At 43.4% G+C, this 18797-nt stretch overlaps 1 protein-coding gene across 2 annotated transcripts; it reads right to left on the bottom strand.

The window, feature by feature from the left end:
• Positions 1-6661: 6661 nt before the first annotated feature.
• Sfrp4 (secreted frizzled related protein 4) lies at positions 6662-16807 on the bottom strand. 2 transcript variants are annotated; one of them, XM_055597238.1, is made up of 6 exons: positions 16092-16807; positions 14747-14827; positions 14597-14662; positions 12531-12729; positions 9972-10035; positions 6662-7878 (listed from the first exon to the last, which is right to left on the bottom strand). In XM_055597238.1, the coding sequence occupies exons 1-6, from the start codon at positions 16534-16536 to the stop codon at positions 7687-7689; spliced, it is 1047 nt and encodes a 348-aa protein (XP_055453213.1). In that variant the 5' UTR covers positions 16537-16807; the 3' UTR covers positions 6662-7686. The 2 variants fall into 2 exon arrangements, with proteins under 2 accessions (XP_055453213.1, XP_055453214.1); XM_055597239.1 differs by having other exon boundaries at positions 6662-7875.
• Positions 16808-18797: the final 1990 nt, after the last annotated feature.

The following is an 18797-nucleotide window of genomic DNA, read 5'->3' as shown; positions in this document are numbered from 1 at the left end:
TGCCTGGGATGAAGCCTACTTGGTCATGGTGGATGATATCTTTGATGTGTTCTTGGATTCGGTTTGCAAGTATTTTATTGAGTATTTTTGCATCAATGTTCATAAGAGAGATTGGTCTGAAGTTCTCTTTTTTTGTTGGATCTTTGTGTGGTTTAGGTATCAAGGTGACTGTGGCTTCATAGAATGAGTTTGGTAGTGTTCCTTCTGTTTCTATTTTTTGGAAGAGTTTGAGGAGAATTGGTGTTAGCACTTCCTTGAAGGTCTTGTAGAATTCTGCGCTGAAGCCATCTGGTCCAGGGCTTTTTTTGGAGGGGAGACTGTTAATGACTGCTTCAATTTCCTTGGGGGATATAGGGCTATTCAGTCTTTCTACCTGATCTTGGCTTAATTTTGGTAGATGGAATCTGTCAAGAAAATTATCCATTTCATTTAGATTTTCAAATTTTGTGCCATATAGGTTTTTGTAGTATGACCTAATAATTGTTTGGATTTCCACAGTATCTGTAGTTATGTCCCCATTTTCATTTCTGATTTTGCTGATTTGGATAGTTTCTCTCTGCTTTTTAGTTAGTTTGGCTAGGGGTTTGTCTATCTTGTTGATTTTCTCAAAGAACCAGCTTTTTGTTTCATTGATTCTTTGGATAGTTTTATTTGTTTCTAATTGATTGATTTCAGCCCTGAGTTTGATTATTTCCAGCCGTCTGCTCCTCTTGGGTGTATCTGCTTCTTTTTTTTCTAGGGTTTTCAGTTGGGCCATTAAGTTGTTTGTATGTGATGTTACGAATTTCTTCTTGCAGGCATTTAGTGCTATAAATTTTCCTCTGAGCACTGCTTTCAACGTGTCCCATAAATTTGGGTATGTTGTGCCTTCATTTTCATTGAATTCTAGGAAGTCTTTAATTTCTTTCTTTATTTCTTCCTTGACCCAGCTGTCATTGAGTAGTAAGTTGTTCAGTTTCCATGTGCGTGTCGTTTTTTTGTTGTTTCTGTTGTTGTTGATGTCCAGCTTTAGTCCATGGTGGTCGGATAGTATACAAGGGATTATTTCAATCCTTTTGTATCTGTTGAGGCTTGCTTTGTGACCCACTATATGGTCTATTTTGGAGAAGGTTCCATGTGGTGCTGAAAAGAAGGTGTACTCTTTTGAGTTTGGGTGAAAAGATCTGTAGACGTCTATTAGGTCCATTTGATTTAGGGATTCTGTGAGTGCTTTTATTTCCCTATTTGGTGTCTGTTTGTTGATCTGTCCCTTGATGAGAGTGGGGTGTTGAAGTCTCCCACTATTAAGGTATTAGGATCAATGTATGATTTAAGCTTTAATAAAGTTTCATTTATGAATGTAGGTGCTCTTGTATTTGGAGCATAGATATTCAAGATTGTGATGTCCTCTTGGTGGATTTTTCCTTTGATGAGAATATAGTGGCCCTCCTTATCTTTTTTGATTAACTTTGGATGGAAGTCTATTTTATTAGATATCAGGATGGCTACTCCAGCTTGTTTTCTGGAACCATTTGCTTGAAAAACATTTTTTCAGCCCTTTATTCTGAGGTAGTGTTTATCTTTGTTGCATAGGTGTGTTTCTTGGATGCAACAGAATGTTGGATCCTGTTTCTGCAACCATTCTGTTAGTCTGTGTCTTTTTATTGGGGAGTTGAGTCCATTGATATTGATAGATAGTAGTGACCAATGCATGTTAGTTCCTTTTGTAATGGAGTCGGTGATCTTACCCTGTTTCATTGCTTGTTTTCCTTTCGTTTTTGTTGGGATATTATCTGTATGTCCTGTTTTCTTGGGTGAAGTTGTTTTCGTTGGATTGGAGTTTTCCTTCTAGTATCTTTTGTAGGGTTGGTTTGCTGTGTAGATATTGTGTAAATTTAGTTTTGTCATGGAATATTTTGTTTTCTCCATCTATGTTGATTGAAAGCTTTGCAGGGTATAGTAGTCTGGGTTGACATTTGTGATCTCTTAGAGTCTCCATGATACTTGCCCAGGCCCTTCTGGCTTTCATAGTTTCTGATGAGAAGTCCGGTGTGATTCTGATAGGTCTACCTTCATATGTTACTTGGCCTTTTTCCCTGGCTGCTTTTAATATCTTTTCTTTGTTCTGTAGATTTAGTGTTTTGACTATGATGTGACATGTGACGTGATGTGTTTCTTTTCTGGTCTAGTCTATTTGGAGTTCTGTAGGCTTCTTGTATATTTATAAACATCTCATTCTTTAAGTTGGGAAAATTTTCTTCTATGATTTTCTTGAAAATATTTTCTGGACCTTGGAGCCTGGAGTCTTCTTTTTCATCAATTCCAATTATTCTTAGATTTTGTCTTTTCATAGCGTCCTTGATTTCTTGAATATTTTGTGATTGGAACTTTTCTGATTTTACTTTTTCTTTGAGAGAAGTATCAATTTCTGCAAGTGTGTCTTCAGCTCCAGAGATTCTCTCTTCCATCTCTTGTATTCTGTTGGTGATGCTTACTTTTGTGGTTCCTGATCTTTTCTCCAAGTTCTCCAGCTCAAGGGTTTTCTCATTTTGTGTTTTCTTTATTGATTCTAATTTTGTTTTCATGCCTTGCACCATTTCTTTCATCTGTTTGAATTTGGATTCCTGTCTCTCTACGATGGTCTCTACTTCCTTGTTCATTTCCTTTTTATATGCCACTAATTTTATCTCTACTTGTGCCTCTATTTGTTTGGCTATGTTTGCCTGTGTTTCTTTAAGGTTTTGTCTATTTCTTCTTTCTTTACCTCCAATTGACTGGCCATTGAAAGATTTGTTCATTTTCTCCTTATGAGCCTCAAATAATTGGGTAAGCATGGCTTTAAGGTCATTTTCCTGTGCTTCTGATGAATTGGAGTAGCCATCTATTTTGGGGTTTGCTGGTGAAGTCATGATGTCCTGATTTATGTTGGAAGTGTTCTTTCACCTACCCTCGCCATTGGCTTATCTGAAACCTTCCCTGTTTGTTTTTGGATTCTGCAAATCAGACTGGTACTGTCTCTCTCTGGCGTCTGGAGAGTTCTTCAGCAAGCTGAGAGAGGTCCCGTGTCCTTAGCGTGTGCTGAGGACTAGCTGTACCTGTGGGAGGAAAGTACGCAGGCGCAGACGGGGCAAATGCGCGCGCGCGCGCGCGCGCGTGTGTGTGTGTGTGTGTGTGTGTGTGTGTATGTGTGTGTGTAGGTGTTCGTGGACGTGTATCTCAAGGGACAGAGTGATGGCTAATGTTGAACCCTTGAGTGTGTGGGAGAGGCTCTGCACTGTACATGTTGCAGGTGCTAGTGATGATCGCAGCGCAATTTCTGGCATTAACTGCCTTAACTCCTCAATTAGACCCACAGAGCAGGAACTTCAATGTCACAAGTGCCCCTCTGTTTCCCAAAGTGGGTATATGGGTGGGAGGGGGTTTGATGCCTGGCTTCTGTTTTAGAAGGACCCAGGATCTGGGGATTTGCAGATTCTCAAGGGTGCACTCACTTACAGGCAGGTCACTTGGCAGAGATCAGGGTATCTGGGCTCTCTGCTCTCTGGTTTGGCCCTGCTTCTTTGATGTGCTCCGCCAGCTCCGTGCTGCTGTCACTGCCAGGTTATGAGGTCTTGCTGCAGCTGGAGATTTCAAGGTGGTCACGTCAGTAGTAATCGGGGTAAACAGACTTTCTGTTTTCTGGTTTGGCCCTGGTTAGTCTTAAACTGGAGGGCTGATGTGCCCCGCCAGCTCAGTGCTGCTCCACCACCTGGTTAGAAAGTCCCGTTGTAACTGGAGACTGGGTTGCTGGTCCAGATGTTTTCTGGGAAGTCCTGGGGTCTCTTCACTGTGCTCTCCCAGCGCCTGGTGTGCCTAGCTAGTGTGGCATTTCTGTCTGGTTTTGGTGAGTATATAGCGTATTTTCTGTCACTGTGGGATTGGGCAGGCCGTACTGTCAGTGATTGCGATCCTGTGGAGCTAGTATGGTGTCTAGCAGACTTGGGCCCTGGGAGAATGGTGCAGCCACCGCACGGATCTGGGACTCCGAGACAGGTACTGCTGGCACCTGCCGAAATAGGGCTTGGAGCTCCACCACAGCCACTGCAGATCCCAGGCAGTTACATCTGCGCAGAGAGAGATGATTAGGCTGTGCCGAGGAGGAAGGCAGTCTGGGGGAGGGGAGTGCCGTGAGATCAAAGGGTCGTTTCTCACCTTCCCCAAACAAGTCTCCGGGTAACCCGAGACAAAAGTTTTCGCCTCCTGCGATGTTCCCTGTTGTTTAGGAAGCCCCGCCGTTGTTTTCCTGGATTAGAGGTCCTTCCACGCACCAACTCAGATGGTTAGCAATTCCACAGCTCAGAAACTGTGTGTGCTAGTCGCCATCTTGGCTCCGCCTCCCACTTTTTATTCTCAAACAGAGAGAACGCCTTCATTCTGGAGGCTACACAGTGGCCTTATCCCTAAAGGTTTTGTCTTCAATTTTTCTTCCTTTGATAGGTTAGAGTTACCAGACTATAACTTGGACAGTAAAAAAAAAAAAAAAAAAAAAAAAAAAAAAAAAAAAAAAAAAAAAAAATTCACCTAAATTCAGTTACCAAGCTGTTCTGTACTCCTTACTGTGCCCAACATCCTCTTGGATCTAAAAGAGGAGCTGAAGATCTCTTTAAGAAATCAATAAACCAAGAGTAAAAGCCAAGGTTGTCAACTTGGTATTTGCATGATGGTGGCTAATAACCACTGTTCCTTATGAGGCAGAATCACCAGGGACCCAGAGCCTTCTTCCTGGGTCTTTAGTGTCTTTATTTATACTTCCAAATAAACCTTTCAGATGTCTGGGGTATTGGGTTGTTAAGAAAGTAGAATTTATGACTTTTTTTTTTTGAGACAGGATTTCTCTGTGTAGCTCTGGCTTTCCTGGAACTCATTCTGTAGACCAGACAGACCTTGAACTCAGAGATCCATCTGCCTCTGCCTCCCAACTGCTAGATTAAAAGTGTGAGCCACCACTGTCCTCATGACCTCATTTAATATTAACCCTCAAGTCCCAAGCAACTTAGTCTGTTCCAAAGACACTCCTAGACACTAAGGGTTTCTGTGTAGATGAGAAAAAAAAAAGGCATTAATGCAAGTCTTATTGGTGGCTAGCTATGCTTTGGGAGGGAGAAGAGTTTGGGATATCCTAACTACTAAAAAGTTGGGTAGATTGGCAGCCAGTCACTGAATCACTTGGACATTCCCTTCTGCGGTGGGTTGTTTGCAGATAGGAATTCTGAAGAGCTCTAGTGAACAGTGCTCAACACAGGACCATTGCCTAGGAAATTCAACCAAAGCAGCAGAAACTTGTCTGGCAGTCCCAGCCTTCTCTGTCTACCATTCCCAGCTTAACTACACAGCAACAAGAATGAATGTGCCTGTTGTTTTTTGGCTTTTGACAATGGATCCCACAAATCACATCTCCAACTTGGCATTGATTTCCTGGACTCGTTTTGGGAAGTAGAGCAAGCTCTCCCTCCAGCCACTTATCATCTAAATTCTCTTCCCTTCCTTTCCCCAATGTGTGGTTCCTGGGGCCCCTGGCTTATGCATAATTTACAGTAGGAAGGTGATTGGGTTGGGAAGACAACTGGGGGAAGGTTAAGTGGTTAGATGGTGGAAGGGCATTTGCATTTCAACCTTAAAATATTAAGCATGCTTTGGGGAGACCCTTGGGATTTTACATAAACTATGGTTTGGGAAAATAACAGATTCTCCTCAGCAGGTGGGATAGAGACCAGGGGGCACTTGGCATCCTTTTGGCTTAGGGATCTATTATATTTGGTGTAGGGGAATAAGTTTTTTGACAGCCATCCTTGTAAACCTTGAAAGAGTCGCTGTCACTTACTCTACCACTGTGTATTTATATTGTCTACAGAACAAATGAGCTGTCTGTCGGCAGCTGACAAGGTCAGGGAAATGGTATGACCCCATTTGTTTCTCTGCTGGTGCCAGATTGTCTGCCTGGGCTTGAACTCCCATAAAGCTCAGGTACCTGCTTGTTTCTTCTCCAGCACTGGAATTACAAACACTGCTCACCAGGCCCAGCTACTTCACGTGGGTTCTAGGGATCAAATACAAGCCTCCACGCTCACGCAGCTAGCACTCTACTGACTAAGCTATCTCCCCAAACCACAGATTACTATCGTGCGTAATGCTCATTGCATGATTTCAGCTAAACATTTGACATCAATATTACTTACACTTATAAAGTTATTCCTCAGCCTTTATTGCATTCAGTTTTACACTTAAAAATATTTTCTACAGCAGTATTTTTCCTCCTTTTCTGCAGAGTGTGATGAGATCTATTTCTAACGCTCCTCCATCAGCCTGTCCTCCTATGCTAATAAGCTGCGTAGGCTATCAACAGTTCTTAATGACTTGTCCAGAGATCGTAGAGTCTAGATGCTATGTGTAATTGCTATCAGGTTTTCCTTAAGAGCTAGTGGGTCTGTTTTATACTGTAGAATCACGTTCTTTGTAATTTATTGATGCTCTTGGGTTTCTTCAACTGCAAGCATGGCTAAGCCATCAGGAGGCAGTACTTCTCCATAGAAATCTTTGCCCGCTTGCCCGTGCCCTGTTCATCTCAGTTTCGTGGTTCAATGACTATGAATGTGACACATCACTTACCTTTCCCCTGGCCATCAGGGACAATGGTAAATCTCAGCATCAAGTGTTCGTACTGTCCTGCTAATTCCACGTGTAGTAGATAATCAAGTGACCCCTAGTCGCCACCGGAAGTAAACAGTAAGTACGGTGCCTATGGCGCAGCACACTGTGAGCCAGCTTCAATAGGCTGTGAGTCCTTGCAAGTAAGTGCACAGAGAATGTCCTGTTGTGACTAGAAGCAGTAAGATGCCCTGGGAAGAGATGAGTGACCCACTCACTTGACTGGATTAACCTGCTACTTGGTACCTGAGCTGCAAAGGGGGAAAGAGGCATGCTGTCTATGGGGCAGCATCCAGGGTACCGGCGAGGAACATTTTTGATCAGAGCGTCTCCAGCGAGGTGTGGCAGCTGGACGATGAGAACACACACGGACAGTCTGCCTCTTCTTTTTATTCGTCATGTTTAGCTTAGCTTTCAAAGTTTAAGCTAAAGACAGAAATGAGAGTCTGAAAAACACACATTGCCACCCTCACATCCCACATCTCTAAGCTTTCCGAAACTCCATTCATCAGAAAAATCTTTACGCAGACAACAAAAAGACGAAGGTCTTTTAAGGACCATTCCTCCTGCCTTTGTCAAAAGCATAGTTTCAGTCACATTTAATGCCTCACTAACTTCCTAACAGAAGTCAAAGGAAGTACAATATTTTTTTGTCAAAAAAGTAAAAACGGTTTTGTTTGACATAGTATGTGAACTTTACAATGTACATAGTAGGTCAAACTCTCAAAACAGAGGCACATTTCCTGCCGCGTGGAGGTCACACAGAGTATGTGGCCACTCTGAATGCAGAAACCTTTCCATCATCTTTTCCTCTTGCATCATCCATACCAGAGGACCAACCGGCATCAGGACTGTGCGGGTTAAGGAGAAACACTGAAGCTACCATTAGAGAAAAAGGCTGCAGGGTGTGTCTAATAAGGAGAAGTGCAGTTGCTCCTTCAGGCAAGTGGTGTCTGGCCTTCCACAGGCTGTCCCAGGCAGTAGCGCCTTATCCTGTAAGGGTGGCTCCGTCTTGGAACGTTGTTAGCTTGCAATTTTCTTCAGGTTTGACGTTTTGGTGGCACTTCTGGCTTTGACGTTCTTCTTAGGGCTGGCAGCTTTGGGAACGGGTGGCCTTCCCTTTGGCTTTGTGGGGTTGCTGCGGCTGGTGCGGCCAGCCGTTCGCTTCTTGTCCTGAACGGTCCTCTGCTGTTCGCGAAGCCTCTCTTCCCACTGCTGGGGGGCAATTTGTAAGCGTAACTATTAAATACGTGTCACCCTTTTATGCTGTTCTAATACCAGAACTGACCCGTGAGCTTTCACGAAAGTCCTGTCCCACTGTAATATCTCTGCAGTTTCTGCAGATAGCCTATGGTGACCAATTATCCTGCGTCCAGTGACTGGAATGTGTTCTCTATGCAAAGAAGTCTCAGCTCTCACAATCTCGTAGAAGCTTACCACAGATCTGAGCACCGTCGTCACAACCAGTAAACAACAATATAGAGGTTATTTGCAGAGGTCCATAGAGCTGCTAAAATCTCCCGCCAGAATTCAGCATCCTCCAACTGTTTCTAGAGCCCAGGCCCGAGGTGTGTTTCTGATGGCCAGTGTCAGGATACAGTAGCTCTGCACAGCAAAGCTTTCTGTAATGGTGCTGTTATTTCTAAAAACGGGAGTCTATGTAGGCTCCCTGCAAAGCCCAGTGATTTCCTACATTGAACTAATCCTATATCCAAAGAAAAACAAAACCAATACCTTCCTGTTTTCACTGGGTCTTCTAAGCTCCCGTGTGGGTAATGCTGACCACGCACAGCACTGCACTCTACAGATGCCTTTTGTTGTGTAGATGTGCCTGCCATAAGCTTTAAAATGTTAGGCGCAGTAAGAGACAATATCAAGAATATACTTACTGCAGCCTTGCACGATAATGAAAATGGTCTCTCTCAGAATCTCTTACTGTATTGTGTTGTATTTTTGAGCTGCGATTGACCGCAGAAAAACAAAACAAACATGAGACACGGAGGCAGATAACGGAGTTGCTATAACTCACAAAAGTGCCCAGACCACTGGGGAATGAGTCACCTTACAGATAACCAAATTTCCCTGAGAACAAAAGTTGTGGTGTTTATTTATTTATTTATTTGGTGTATGTACACACATACGTGCAGTGTGGAGATCAGAGGTTGAATTGATTTCACCATTGATTTTTTTTTTTTCATTTATCTTCTTGACTTGGGAACCAAAAATGCAATTCTGATGGAATTCTGTATCTCTTAACAGTGAACACACTTACTGAGCTCCCAAGTGTCTGAGAGGAGTTTTAGGCATGGGTCTAATACAGTAGTGTCTGCCTCTATTTTGCTGCCATGCTCAGTGTTTAGCTGTTTTCTCTGTAAGGTAATTCTTGGTACATCCCCTTGTCCTGCCTGAGAATTTTTATTCTTGCAAACTGAAAAACTGGGCAGGAATGATTTCTTTAGTGAAACCAAAATACAAATGATCCTCAATATGTCCAAATTTATTGTGAGGAGCAAAAATTCCAAAACGGTTACCGTTTTTAATTGCAGGTGATTTTCACCTGAGGTGAGGGAAATTATTCTAACTCTAATGTAACCATCAATATGACAGTGATATTACCATTTAAATTATGCATTTGACCACAAGCGAATTATTTTTGCCCAGAGACATGCCTGACATTTTTTTAAATGCAGTAGAGTATGGTTTGTTGTGGTATCTGTTTTAGAAGTATTTGCACATCTACAAATATATCTCCATTTTAACCCCAGTGAATACTGAATTTCTATGCTGTTTGCTGTATTTATAATGTAATGCAATAAAGAAACAAAAGGGCCTAATTTAACCTGGAAATAACTGGTGCCTTATAACCGAGTACAACTGTGGCCACTGTGATGTTGGACAATAGTCTTTGCTAACAATTCCAAGTAAATTGGGTGTGATTCTTATTTTTTTTATTCTGTTAATGTGTTTATTTACTCACTCCACAGCCTGATCGCAGCGCCCTCCCTCCTTTCCTCCACTCCTCCCATCTCTCCCCCCACCCCTCTTCCTTTCTTCTCAGAGAAGGGGATCCCACTCCCTCCCCCCCCCCCCCCTGGGTATCAATCCACCCTGGCACATTAAGTCACAGCAAAACTAACTGCAACCTCCCCCACCGTGGCTCTTAACTGCAGAGTCAGGTGGCAGTTGCTTTAGCTTTTACTAGCTCCTCTGAAAGCCTGGAGAGAAGCCAATGTGGGGTGGGGGGGCAGTCTGTAGAATTTTTCACCATCAATTCTACCCATTCCCACCATCTTGCTAATTATACTTACCGTGGACCTCCTACTAAGTTGATCTCTCCATTTTTCAACTAAACAATTTTCAAGAAGCATCATCCTAGAAAAATAAAACATGCCTCGATACAGAAAATCACACTTGTTTTTAAGCAGCCCTTATCCCCATAACCTGTGTATTCGCTATTAATAATCTATGGAATTTCCTTGTCCTTATACGTTTTTCTGACCACACTGTATATGTAAGCAATATTTTACTTTAACTTTCATGGTGGTGTTTGTTTTCTGCGATGATTAGTAAAACTCAAAGTAAACTATGAACAATGCATAGCACAACTGTGGATATTCACTTAGCTGTTCAATGTTCGTCATTTATTTATCTAACATTACTCTTGTTGTGTTAACTCTGGCTTCAGAGGATCTAATGCCCTCTTGTGGCTTCCATAGGAACTGCATACATATGATGCACAGCCATGGCAAAATTGCCACACGTGAAGATACGTAAATCTTTTATTAAAATAATTTTCTTCAACACGGTGCCAATTGTTTTTTTTAAAAAAAAAAAACAGCCTTATTTTCATCTAATTCGCTGACATCAAAATGTTAATTGAAAGTAGAATCTTCTGTTCACTTGAACTTTGGAAATACAAAAGTAAATTTTAATGTTTATTCACCATTTGTACTTATGAGAACTTTCTATGTGGATTTATGCAGACACTTACATGTCACGTTCACAACACTCTAAATGCTAAATTTAGACCATAATTTCTCCATTTTCATTGAATCCATTACAGACACAGGTCCCTTTCTATTTGCTCCTGTGACTGTTGTGCACATATCACCAGCTGACATTCGCAACAGTGTTTTTCCCTTGGGATTTCTTGCATTGGTTTTGTGCTTACAGAGCACATTGTTTTTAGGTGTCATATTTTTAACCATCTAATTTTGTCCCTTTTTTTGACCCTGGTTTTAAAATGCTCACCAATTTAACCCATTTAAATTTGTTTCATAATGCAGTGAGAAAGCAAACTATTTTTCCAAACAAATATGTTTGCACCTAACACATTCATACTCTATTGTTTCGTCACATTTTCTTCATAATAAAATATTCTTTTATTCTACTTGTTTTCGAGAATTAGTTGGGTCTGCCTATGTTTCCACCTATTCAGAAGGAAAATTGAGGCCAGAAGCTTGCAAGTTTGAGGTCTGTCTGGGCTACAGAATGAGTTCAAGGTCAGCTTTATGACACTGTTTAGAATAAAAAGTGAGCTGAGGGCTGAGACTTAACTAGAGGGTGAAGAGCTTGGCTCACCGAGTGTTCAAGGCCCTGGGAGCAATCCTCCATGCTGGAGACAAAAGAAAAAGGAGGCATTTCCTTTGTTTTTTTTCTGCATGCCTATTTGTACACTTCCTCATTCCAGAAAAGTAACTTTGTGCCAGTTTTGTGTCTCTCATAAGATAGATATCTAATTACTCTCAAAATCTTTTTTACATAAGTCCCAGTTATCCAAGATATTTGCACTGGGTGAGCCTGTAATCCACTCAACTGCCCAGAAAGAATTTAATGATTAATAGCCTAGTATGTCCTCAAACGAACCCTGGTCAGCTACAGCACATGTAAACAGAATGCAAGAGATGAGCCCAAGGCACTGACCTCTTCTTGAGAGAGACAGTTACGAGGAGAAGGATGGTTTGAAAGCTAAGAATGTGCAGCTCTATGGGAGGGGAATTACCAACTGATGGGATAAACACAACTAGGCACTGAGATTATGATAGTTTCAAAAGATGCAGTTGTGTTTCTCTTTAGAGGAACAAAGTCTTGGGCTTTATCATCAAGCCACATATAAGCATGGAGGCCAGAGAATGAAAGGGGTGGCCTGTTATTTAAGAAGAAAGGTGTGATTTCTCTAAATTTAAGTTACAGCAAGTTATGGGTTCTATACTAAGATGTGAGCTGAAAAGTTCAAGTCTGCATTCTAAAGATTGTACTGATGAATGGGAGGCAAAAGAAAAACATGGGTAGACAATCCCTCCCAGCTGGAGGTATGCAGATTATTCAATTATGCTTGGATTTATAATGATTTAATTTGACAGGTCTACATTCTCAGATCCAGAAACCAACTTAAAGTTTCCACATGTGTTTGTGCATGGGAAATGTTCTGTAAAAGATACTTCAAAGTACATGTTAGGAAAATATGTACAACTTTAGTCTAATAGCTGCTGGTAAAACTCTGAGCTCCTGAGCAGTGCTTTAAAATTCAAACCCCTTTCCTGCGGAGACTGATGCCACAACTTAAAAAAATAACCACTGTTACTCAAAATAATTTACTCATAGATTATTTTAGACCACCTAATGGATTCTGAAATAGGTTTTCAAAGATTTTATTTTAATGTTTTTTTTTTCTAAATTTCCTTCAACCTATTAACTGGCTTTCATTATTCAGATTGTGAATAAACTGATATTTAGGAAATATAATGTTCCAGGAGAGACAATTCCCAAAATAGTTTTTAAATGTCAGCTGGCATTACTTTGTTCTCTAAAACCATGACCCACTGAGTGGGTCTCTGTATGCAAATCCTCTGCTCCCTGCCACCTACCTTGAACGCCACTCATAACACATGATCAGGACATCCTGATGGGGCAGGATATGCGGACATTGGCAGGAGGAGTTCGTGATGAGGGGGACTTGTGTTCGAGGGATGGGTGAGGAAGACTTGAAGATCTCTTTCACGTCTACCACTGTTGTCACTTCATTGCAACCACTTCTCTGGACGGCTTTTATTTTGGCATGAATAACTGCAGTTTAAAACACAAGTAAGTGCTGTTGTTGAAGCCTTTGGGAGAAACTAGAGACGATGTTTTTTGGTTCACATCCAGAGCCTCTCTTAAAGTGTCACTCTCTATAATTACGGTCATGTCCAAACACCCCAGCACAGAAAGGAAGCCCACACTGCTAAATGCAAAGCCTCCTATTTTTGTCAACATTGTCCTAAAACTCCCCAATCACACCACGAAATGAAAAGGGAATTAGAAGGCCAGGGTTAGCCTGAAATTGGGCTTACAGGTCAACCAAACTTTCATGTAAACATTTTTATCCATTTCTACTTTCCCTCTGAGGAGTTGGAGGATAGGCATATTATCAGATTTGGAAGTCACGGTAAAGCTTGTGTTCTTTCAGTTGTCCATCTTATGTTTACAGAGGAATTCATTAGTCATAACTACCAGGTCCCTGAGGAATGCTGGTTTTCAGCTAACCACCATAATCATCCTATAGCCCAGGCTGAGCTCATTTCTGGATGTCTGGACAGCTTGAAACCTAACCTTAACATACTCCAACCACAAGGACTCTGTGATAGCTGCTGTTCTCAGTGCATTAAGCTCAGAAATTGACAATGCAAGGCCCAGGGTGAGTGGAGATGAGATTGTTATTGCAGATGGATGTGCAGGTCACCACCTTGGATCAAGTTTTAAGTTCTAGAGTTGTTGGGTCCTCACTATTACTTAATACTTCTAGTTGAGTTACAGACCAGCCCAACACAGGTCTGTTTTAGATTCCAGCATTGGAAACCGGCTTGAGGGAGGCCAAAAATGCATCGACTGAACAATTTATCAACAAGGTGACTCCAAAGCATGGCACCCCAGAGGTAGCAGGGCATTCTGCTTAGACACAGAGGCTGGATCGTGGCAGATGAGGAACTAAGCCGAACAGATCAAGACAATATCTACATGGAACATGTTTCAAGGAAAAAAAAAGCTGCTTGGAAGAAAATAAGTTTTCTGTTGTTGAATTGTCCACATGGGTTATTGTGACTCTCAAATCTGACAGCTGACAACAATCCAGATTGTTTCCCCAGAGTTCTGTATCTCCTTCCTCTCTCACATTGTAGATGATCTCAAGTTCCTTACTGATGCGTGATTTCAGTTAAAATATGAAAACCAAGTTGATAAAGAAACTACACCTTTCCTGTTACTTTTTGTCATTATGTTAGGAGAAATAAATTAAGAAATGTAATAAAATATTAACTATCCCAAGTAGATTTGTTTCCCCCTTTCTTTTCATGGATGTGTGCATGTGTGTGTTTGTGAGAGAAAGAGAGAGAAAGGTGTACATGCATACATGGTACATGTATGTACCAGAGCAAGCCATTAAATTGCATCAGATCTCAAGTACACATTTTAAAAGAACATAGTTAAATTTAATTCCAAATGATGGTAGTAACATTTTAAATATTCAGAACATTAAAATACCATGGTTGATTGGTTTTTCCTTTGGAGGAAGTACTAAATGGTTCATTCAAGTAAAAGAGAGGGAGTCTGAGCTTCTGTAGCTGTTGATGAGGAAAAAGACACAGGGTCAGGCCTTCATCCTCTGGTCAGATAAACAAACCTTGGTCCAAACCCTTGTCCTTCCTTTAGCGAGACAAACCAAGAAAAAGAACAGTGGCCTCCACCGCTTCTGGCACAGCCCTTTTCACTGAGGCCATTTTTATGTGCGTGATTTATTTTGTGTTTGCTTTGATTCAGCCAGAAAAGCAAGAAGCCTTGTGGTTGTTGAGTGGCCCAGAAACCATGTAATTACTCATCCACCATCCCCTTCTCCTTGACTCATGGAGCCTTGGTGTGCCAAGTCCCCAAAGCAAAATGCCCTTAGGAGAAGACTTACCATAGCTGTAGTTTTTGTTCAGGTAGGTTGCCAAAGTTGGCTTCACCTTTTTGCACTTGCACCGGTCTGAAAGAGACACAAAAAACATGGGAAGCAGGGAAGAGACATCATTCTGGGCACAAACAAGGAAAGCCTGAGGATGGAACGTACCGGGGCTCAGGCGTTTGCAGTCAGCATCAAAGGACCTCTCCTGCACCATCATATCTGGTGTGATGTCTATCCACTTCACATCTGAAACACAAGCAGGGCCAAGAGGATGCAGTCAGTGACTGGCTCCTCTTACTCAAATGGAACAGGGAACCATCGGAGGCTACGAGCCAGCACAAACACGCAACGTGGTATTACCCTAGTAAAATGAACATGTGATTGTCACCTGCTTTTCCCATGGCACCTCAGGCTTAAGAAGTCTGTGAGTCCAGGACTTGCTCACTCCAACGGAACCTGGTGTGAATCAACATCCACCATACCAGCCCAGATCAGTCTGAGCCCTCCCTCCCTCCCTGAGCCACCCTGATACAGAGGCTCCAAGTCAACAGGCCCCCAGTCAGAACAACCAGACTTTCTCCACGTTGCTGCCTCACACCACAGTGCAGGAACAGTCCACAGCCGCATTACCAAAATTACTAAGCGCAACTTCCAGGCATTTATGAAATTTAAGCAATTTTCTAATTTAAACTTTTTCCTGGTCTTCGGAATGAGAGAAGGGTTTAAAAGCAAGGCTCGTAAACCATGGCACTCCCCTACAGTCACATCCTAGACCCAGTCTCTCTAAACAGAAGATGACCCGCCTCAGGAGAAGCCTCGATAAAGTAACGCAATAATGTCCTCGAGAAGTGAATTCAGAGTGCTCCTTCCAACAAAAACAGTAACGCAGCAGAAAAGAGACCAGCAGGAAGTGACGCGGTGATCAGACTCACCAGTATGCCACAGTGGTCTGCTCAGTGACCACACCATAGACGCGGCGTGGGGCTGACCCAGAGCCACTGCATTTACAAACTTTACTCCTGGTGGGGAGTGAGAATTATTATTGCTCTCTGAGAAAGAACTGCCAGTCCGCACTAAATGAGCGAGTATTGGCCACCCCGTCCGTAGCGGGACTGACTCAAGCAGGAGGTAAAGTGAAAAACAAACAAACAAACAAACAAACAAACAGACAGACAAAAAAAAAAAAACACGCTTTAACAGTGACCCATATCCGCAGTAATATTTGTTGGCCTCGGCTATGTTTCTGCTATTTATATTAAATAAAAACACATTTATTTTTCCCCCCTCAAGCAACCTTATTCCCTGCGTCCTTCAGGGAGCTTTGGCACTTTTGCCTGCCTTAAGAACTCCCTGTAAGGTAATCTTCCCTGCCCTTAACTCTCCCCAAGGCTCGGTGAACTATAACGGGACAGGAAATGGTCAGCTCTACGCGCAGCCACCTGGTTCTCACAGGATTGTGTAGGCCCCTGGAATACTCTGTTGGTCTCCCTACCACCTCCTCTTGCCTTACCCTCCGGAAGATCAGTGACAATAGCCTCGGGAGAGATGCACACCCCGCGGTCATAAACGGGCAGCTCATCGCAGGCCAGGCTCTCAGGCCAGCTGTGGTTGTACATCTTCATGAGCGGCTCGCAGTCGTCGCGCGCGCGCTCGCACACGGACTTGCAGGGCTTGATGGGGTCGTGCAGAAACTCCAGGGTGCAGATGGGTGCGTACATGGCGCAGAGGAAGAAGCGCAACACGGAGCTGCAGTTGACGTCCACCAGCTCCTCGTACTGCTCTATGGCTAGGATGGCGTTCTCCTGCGTGCTGTGGTGCAGGTGGTTGGGCATCCGGGTGATGTTCCAGGGCATGTGCCTGCACATGGGGATGCGCACGGCCTCGCAGGGCGCGCCGCGCACGCCCAGCGCCAGGCGCAGCCACAGGCACAAGGCCACCAGGATGGAGAGGAGCATGGCACTGTCCTCCTGCGCCGCCGTCCGCAGGAAGGACCCTTTTCTTCCAGCACCGCTGCGCTCCCTTTCTCTTCACCTAGAGGGTGAACTTTCCTGCCCAAGCTCTGGTCTGCACTGATGAAGAGTTCTGGGGTCTGGCTGCCAGTCTGCCCCGGACCACGGAGCACCAGCAGAGCCAGCACTCAGCCTCCAGAGCACCGACCCCGCGCAGGAAGCTCCAGTCTCGGACCCCGCAGCTCGGAGCGCAGCGGGCCACGGCCATTGTGGGACCCTATTTATCCAGACGCGTCCCCTGACGTGGGCTCGGCAGTCTTGGCAGCTGCGAGTACAGAGCAGGCTCCCGCTCCTCTGCTCCACCCCCAGCCTCTTGTGCTGAAGCGGTGACATCACCCCCGTCGCTCCGCAGCCAAGGGCTACAGTCCTGCATTTCCCCAAAGCCCCTTCTTTTTAAGGCTGGCTAGTACTTCTTCTTCAGATCAAGAAAAGGAGCGCCTTGCATCCAGTCATTTGGGATGCTCGTTACTAGCCGGTGCAGGGGAGACTTTGAAGAGAGAAAAACACACTTTGCAAAGTAAGTCCTTAAAGTTTCCCAAAGAGTTGGAGCAACGTGACCCAGCTGTCGCCCTTTAATTGTGAAACATTTGGGTTTTTTTCTTTCCGGTAGGGGGCGAGAGAGGCGCTTGAGTAGTGAGGGCTGTGTGGCGCAGGGAAAGCCTAGCCGAGGTAGGTGATGGAGTCAGCCCTGACAGTTTATATAAGCCTTCCTCCGCCGACCCCACGTTGTGTGGAGTCTGTTGTTGTTTTGTTGCTGCAACTGATGTTGTCTTGTGGCCAGTTGTCTTAGCTCTTGTTCAAGTTTTTACCAGGTTGGTGCCTGCTCCAGGAACTCAGAACTGCCCACCGGCTGCAACGGCATCTTTGTGTTGGAGAAGTTTCTCTACTCGGTTCCTTTCTCTAATACTAATTTCTGAGGCCAACATGAGTGGAAACCAACAGAAAACAAAGACAACGTGAGATGCCACATTCTGAAAGATTTCCCCAACCCAACAGCCTAATTATTATTATTATTATTGTTATTATTTATAAACTGCAGTATTTTATCCTCTTTGCATTAGAAAGAGCCAGCAAAATTAATGCTGGTCTCACTTTTCACAGAAAAGAGGTGTGTCTGTTGTCTGTTTAAATCAAATGTCTGGCAGCCAGACAGCAAAATTTCTGATGTAAATTTGCTCTCACCATTAACAATAAGAAAACAAGTTCTTTGAAAGTTAATCTTTAAAACTGTGGTTGAACTTGAAGTCCAAGTTTAAGGAAGTTCTTTAGCCTCTCCAAAGGTGAGACCCACAAGTTAGCTTAGGTGTGGATCTGACTGAGGATTAAAATAGCTGGGCAAAAATGGAACAAACCAAAGACAAACACAACTGCTTTTGTCCTTGTTGTTGTGGAAGGTGTAGAGACAAGCACTTCAAGGCATCAGGACCCCTAAGGTACTATTTGGAAGCTGCCCAGAGTACCTAGTCCATCCAGGCAATGAACTGAAAAAATATTCTTGTTTCCAACAGGGTGGGTTTCATCTCCCAAAGATGGCAAACCATGATGAGGAGATGGCTCAAAATACATCTCAAAATTTTCCAGTAGTGGATTCCCAAGTGTAAACCCCAGCACAGAGGAAAAAAAATGATTTTTCAGATTAACTTTCTAGGACGGAGAGAGAGCAAGAGAGTGACAGAGAGAGAGAGAGAGAGAGAGAGTGCAGAATTTCCCACTTTCCTCCTGGCTTTCAGGGGAGGGCACATTTGGAGAGGACTCAGTCTCAGGCAGCCAATTTGAGTTTGTTGCACATTAACATAAACTATGCAGGCCCCACAACACCCCAAAGTGTCATGGGCTTCCCTGGTGTTCTGGGATTGGATTGCCTAGTCCTTAATAAAGGGAGGGCTAGGGATGTGGTTCAGTGGTAGAGCACTTACATGGCGGAAAAGAAGCCCTAAGTTCATTGCAAGACAAAAAGAAAACAAGAAAAGAACTAAAAGAAGGAAAATGTTAAGACACATTTGTGACAGAGGGTTAGGGCCTCTAAAGAGCTCTGAAGAGCTCAGCCCAAGTTTGCCCCCAGCCTGAGGAGGCTGTCTTCAGTGCTATTCGTAAGCCTGCCTATCTGGCCCACTGGCAATCTGTCCCTGTGTTTTATAGACTGTGTTATATGAACAGCAGCTGAGGGACTCACAAGAAATTTAATCTTCTTCCTCCTGCCCTTCAAA

Source organism: Psammomys obesus, unplaced genomic scaffold, assembly GCF_907164565.1.
Source record: "Psammomys obesus unplaced genomic scaffold, mPsaObe1.curated_primary_1811, whole genome shotgun sequence".
Classification (NCBI taxonomy): Eukaryota; Metazoa; Chordata; class Mammalia; order Rodentia; family Muridae; genus Psammomys; species Psammomys obesus.
This window is presented reverse-complemented; position numbering and strand designations above follow the sequence as displayed.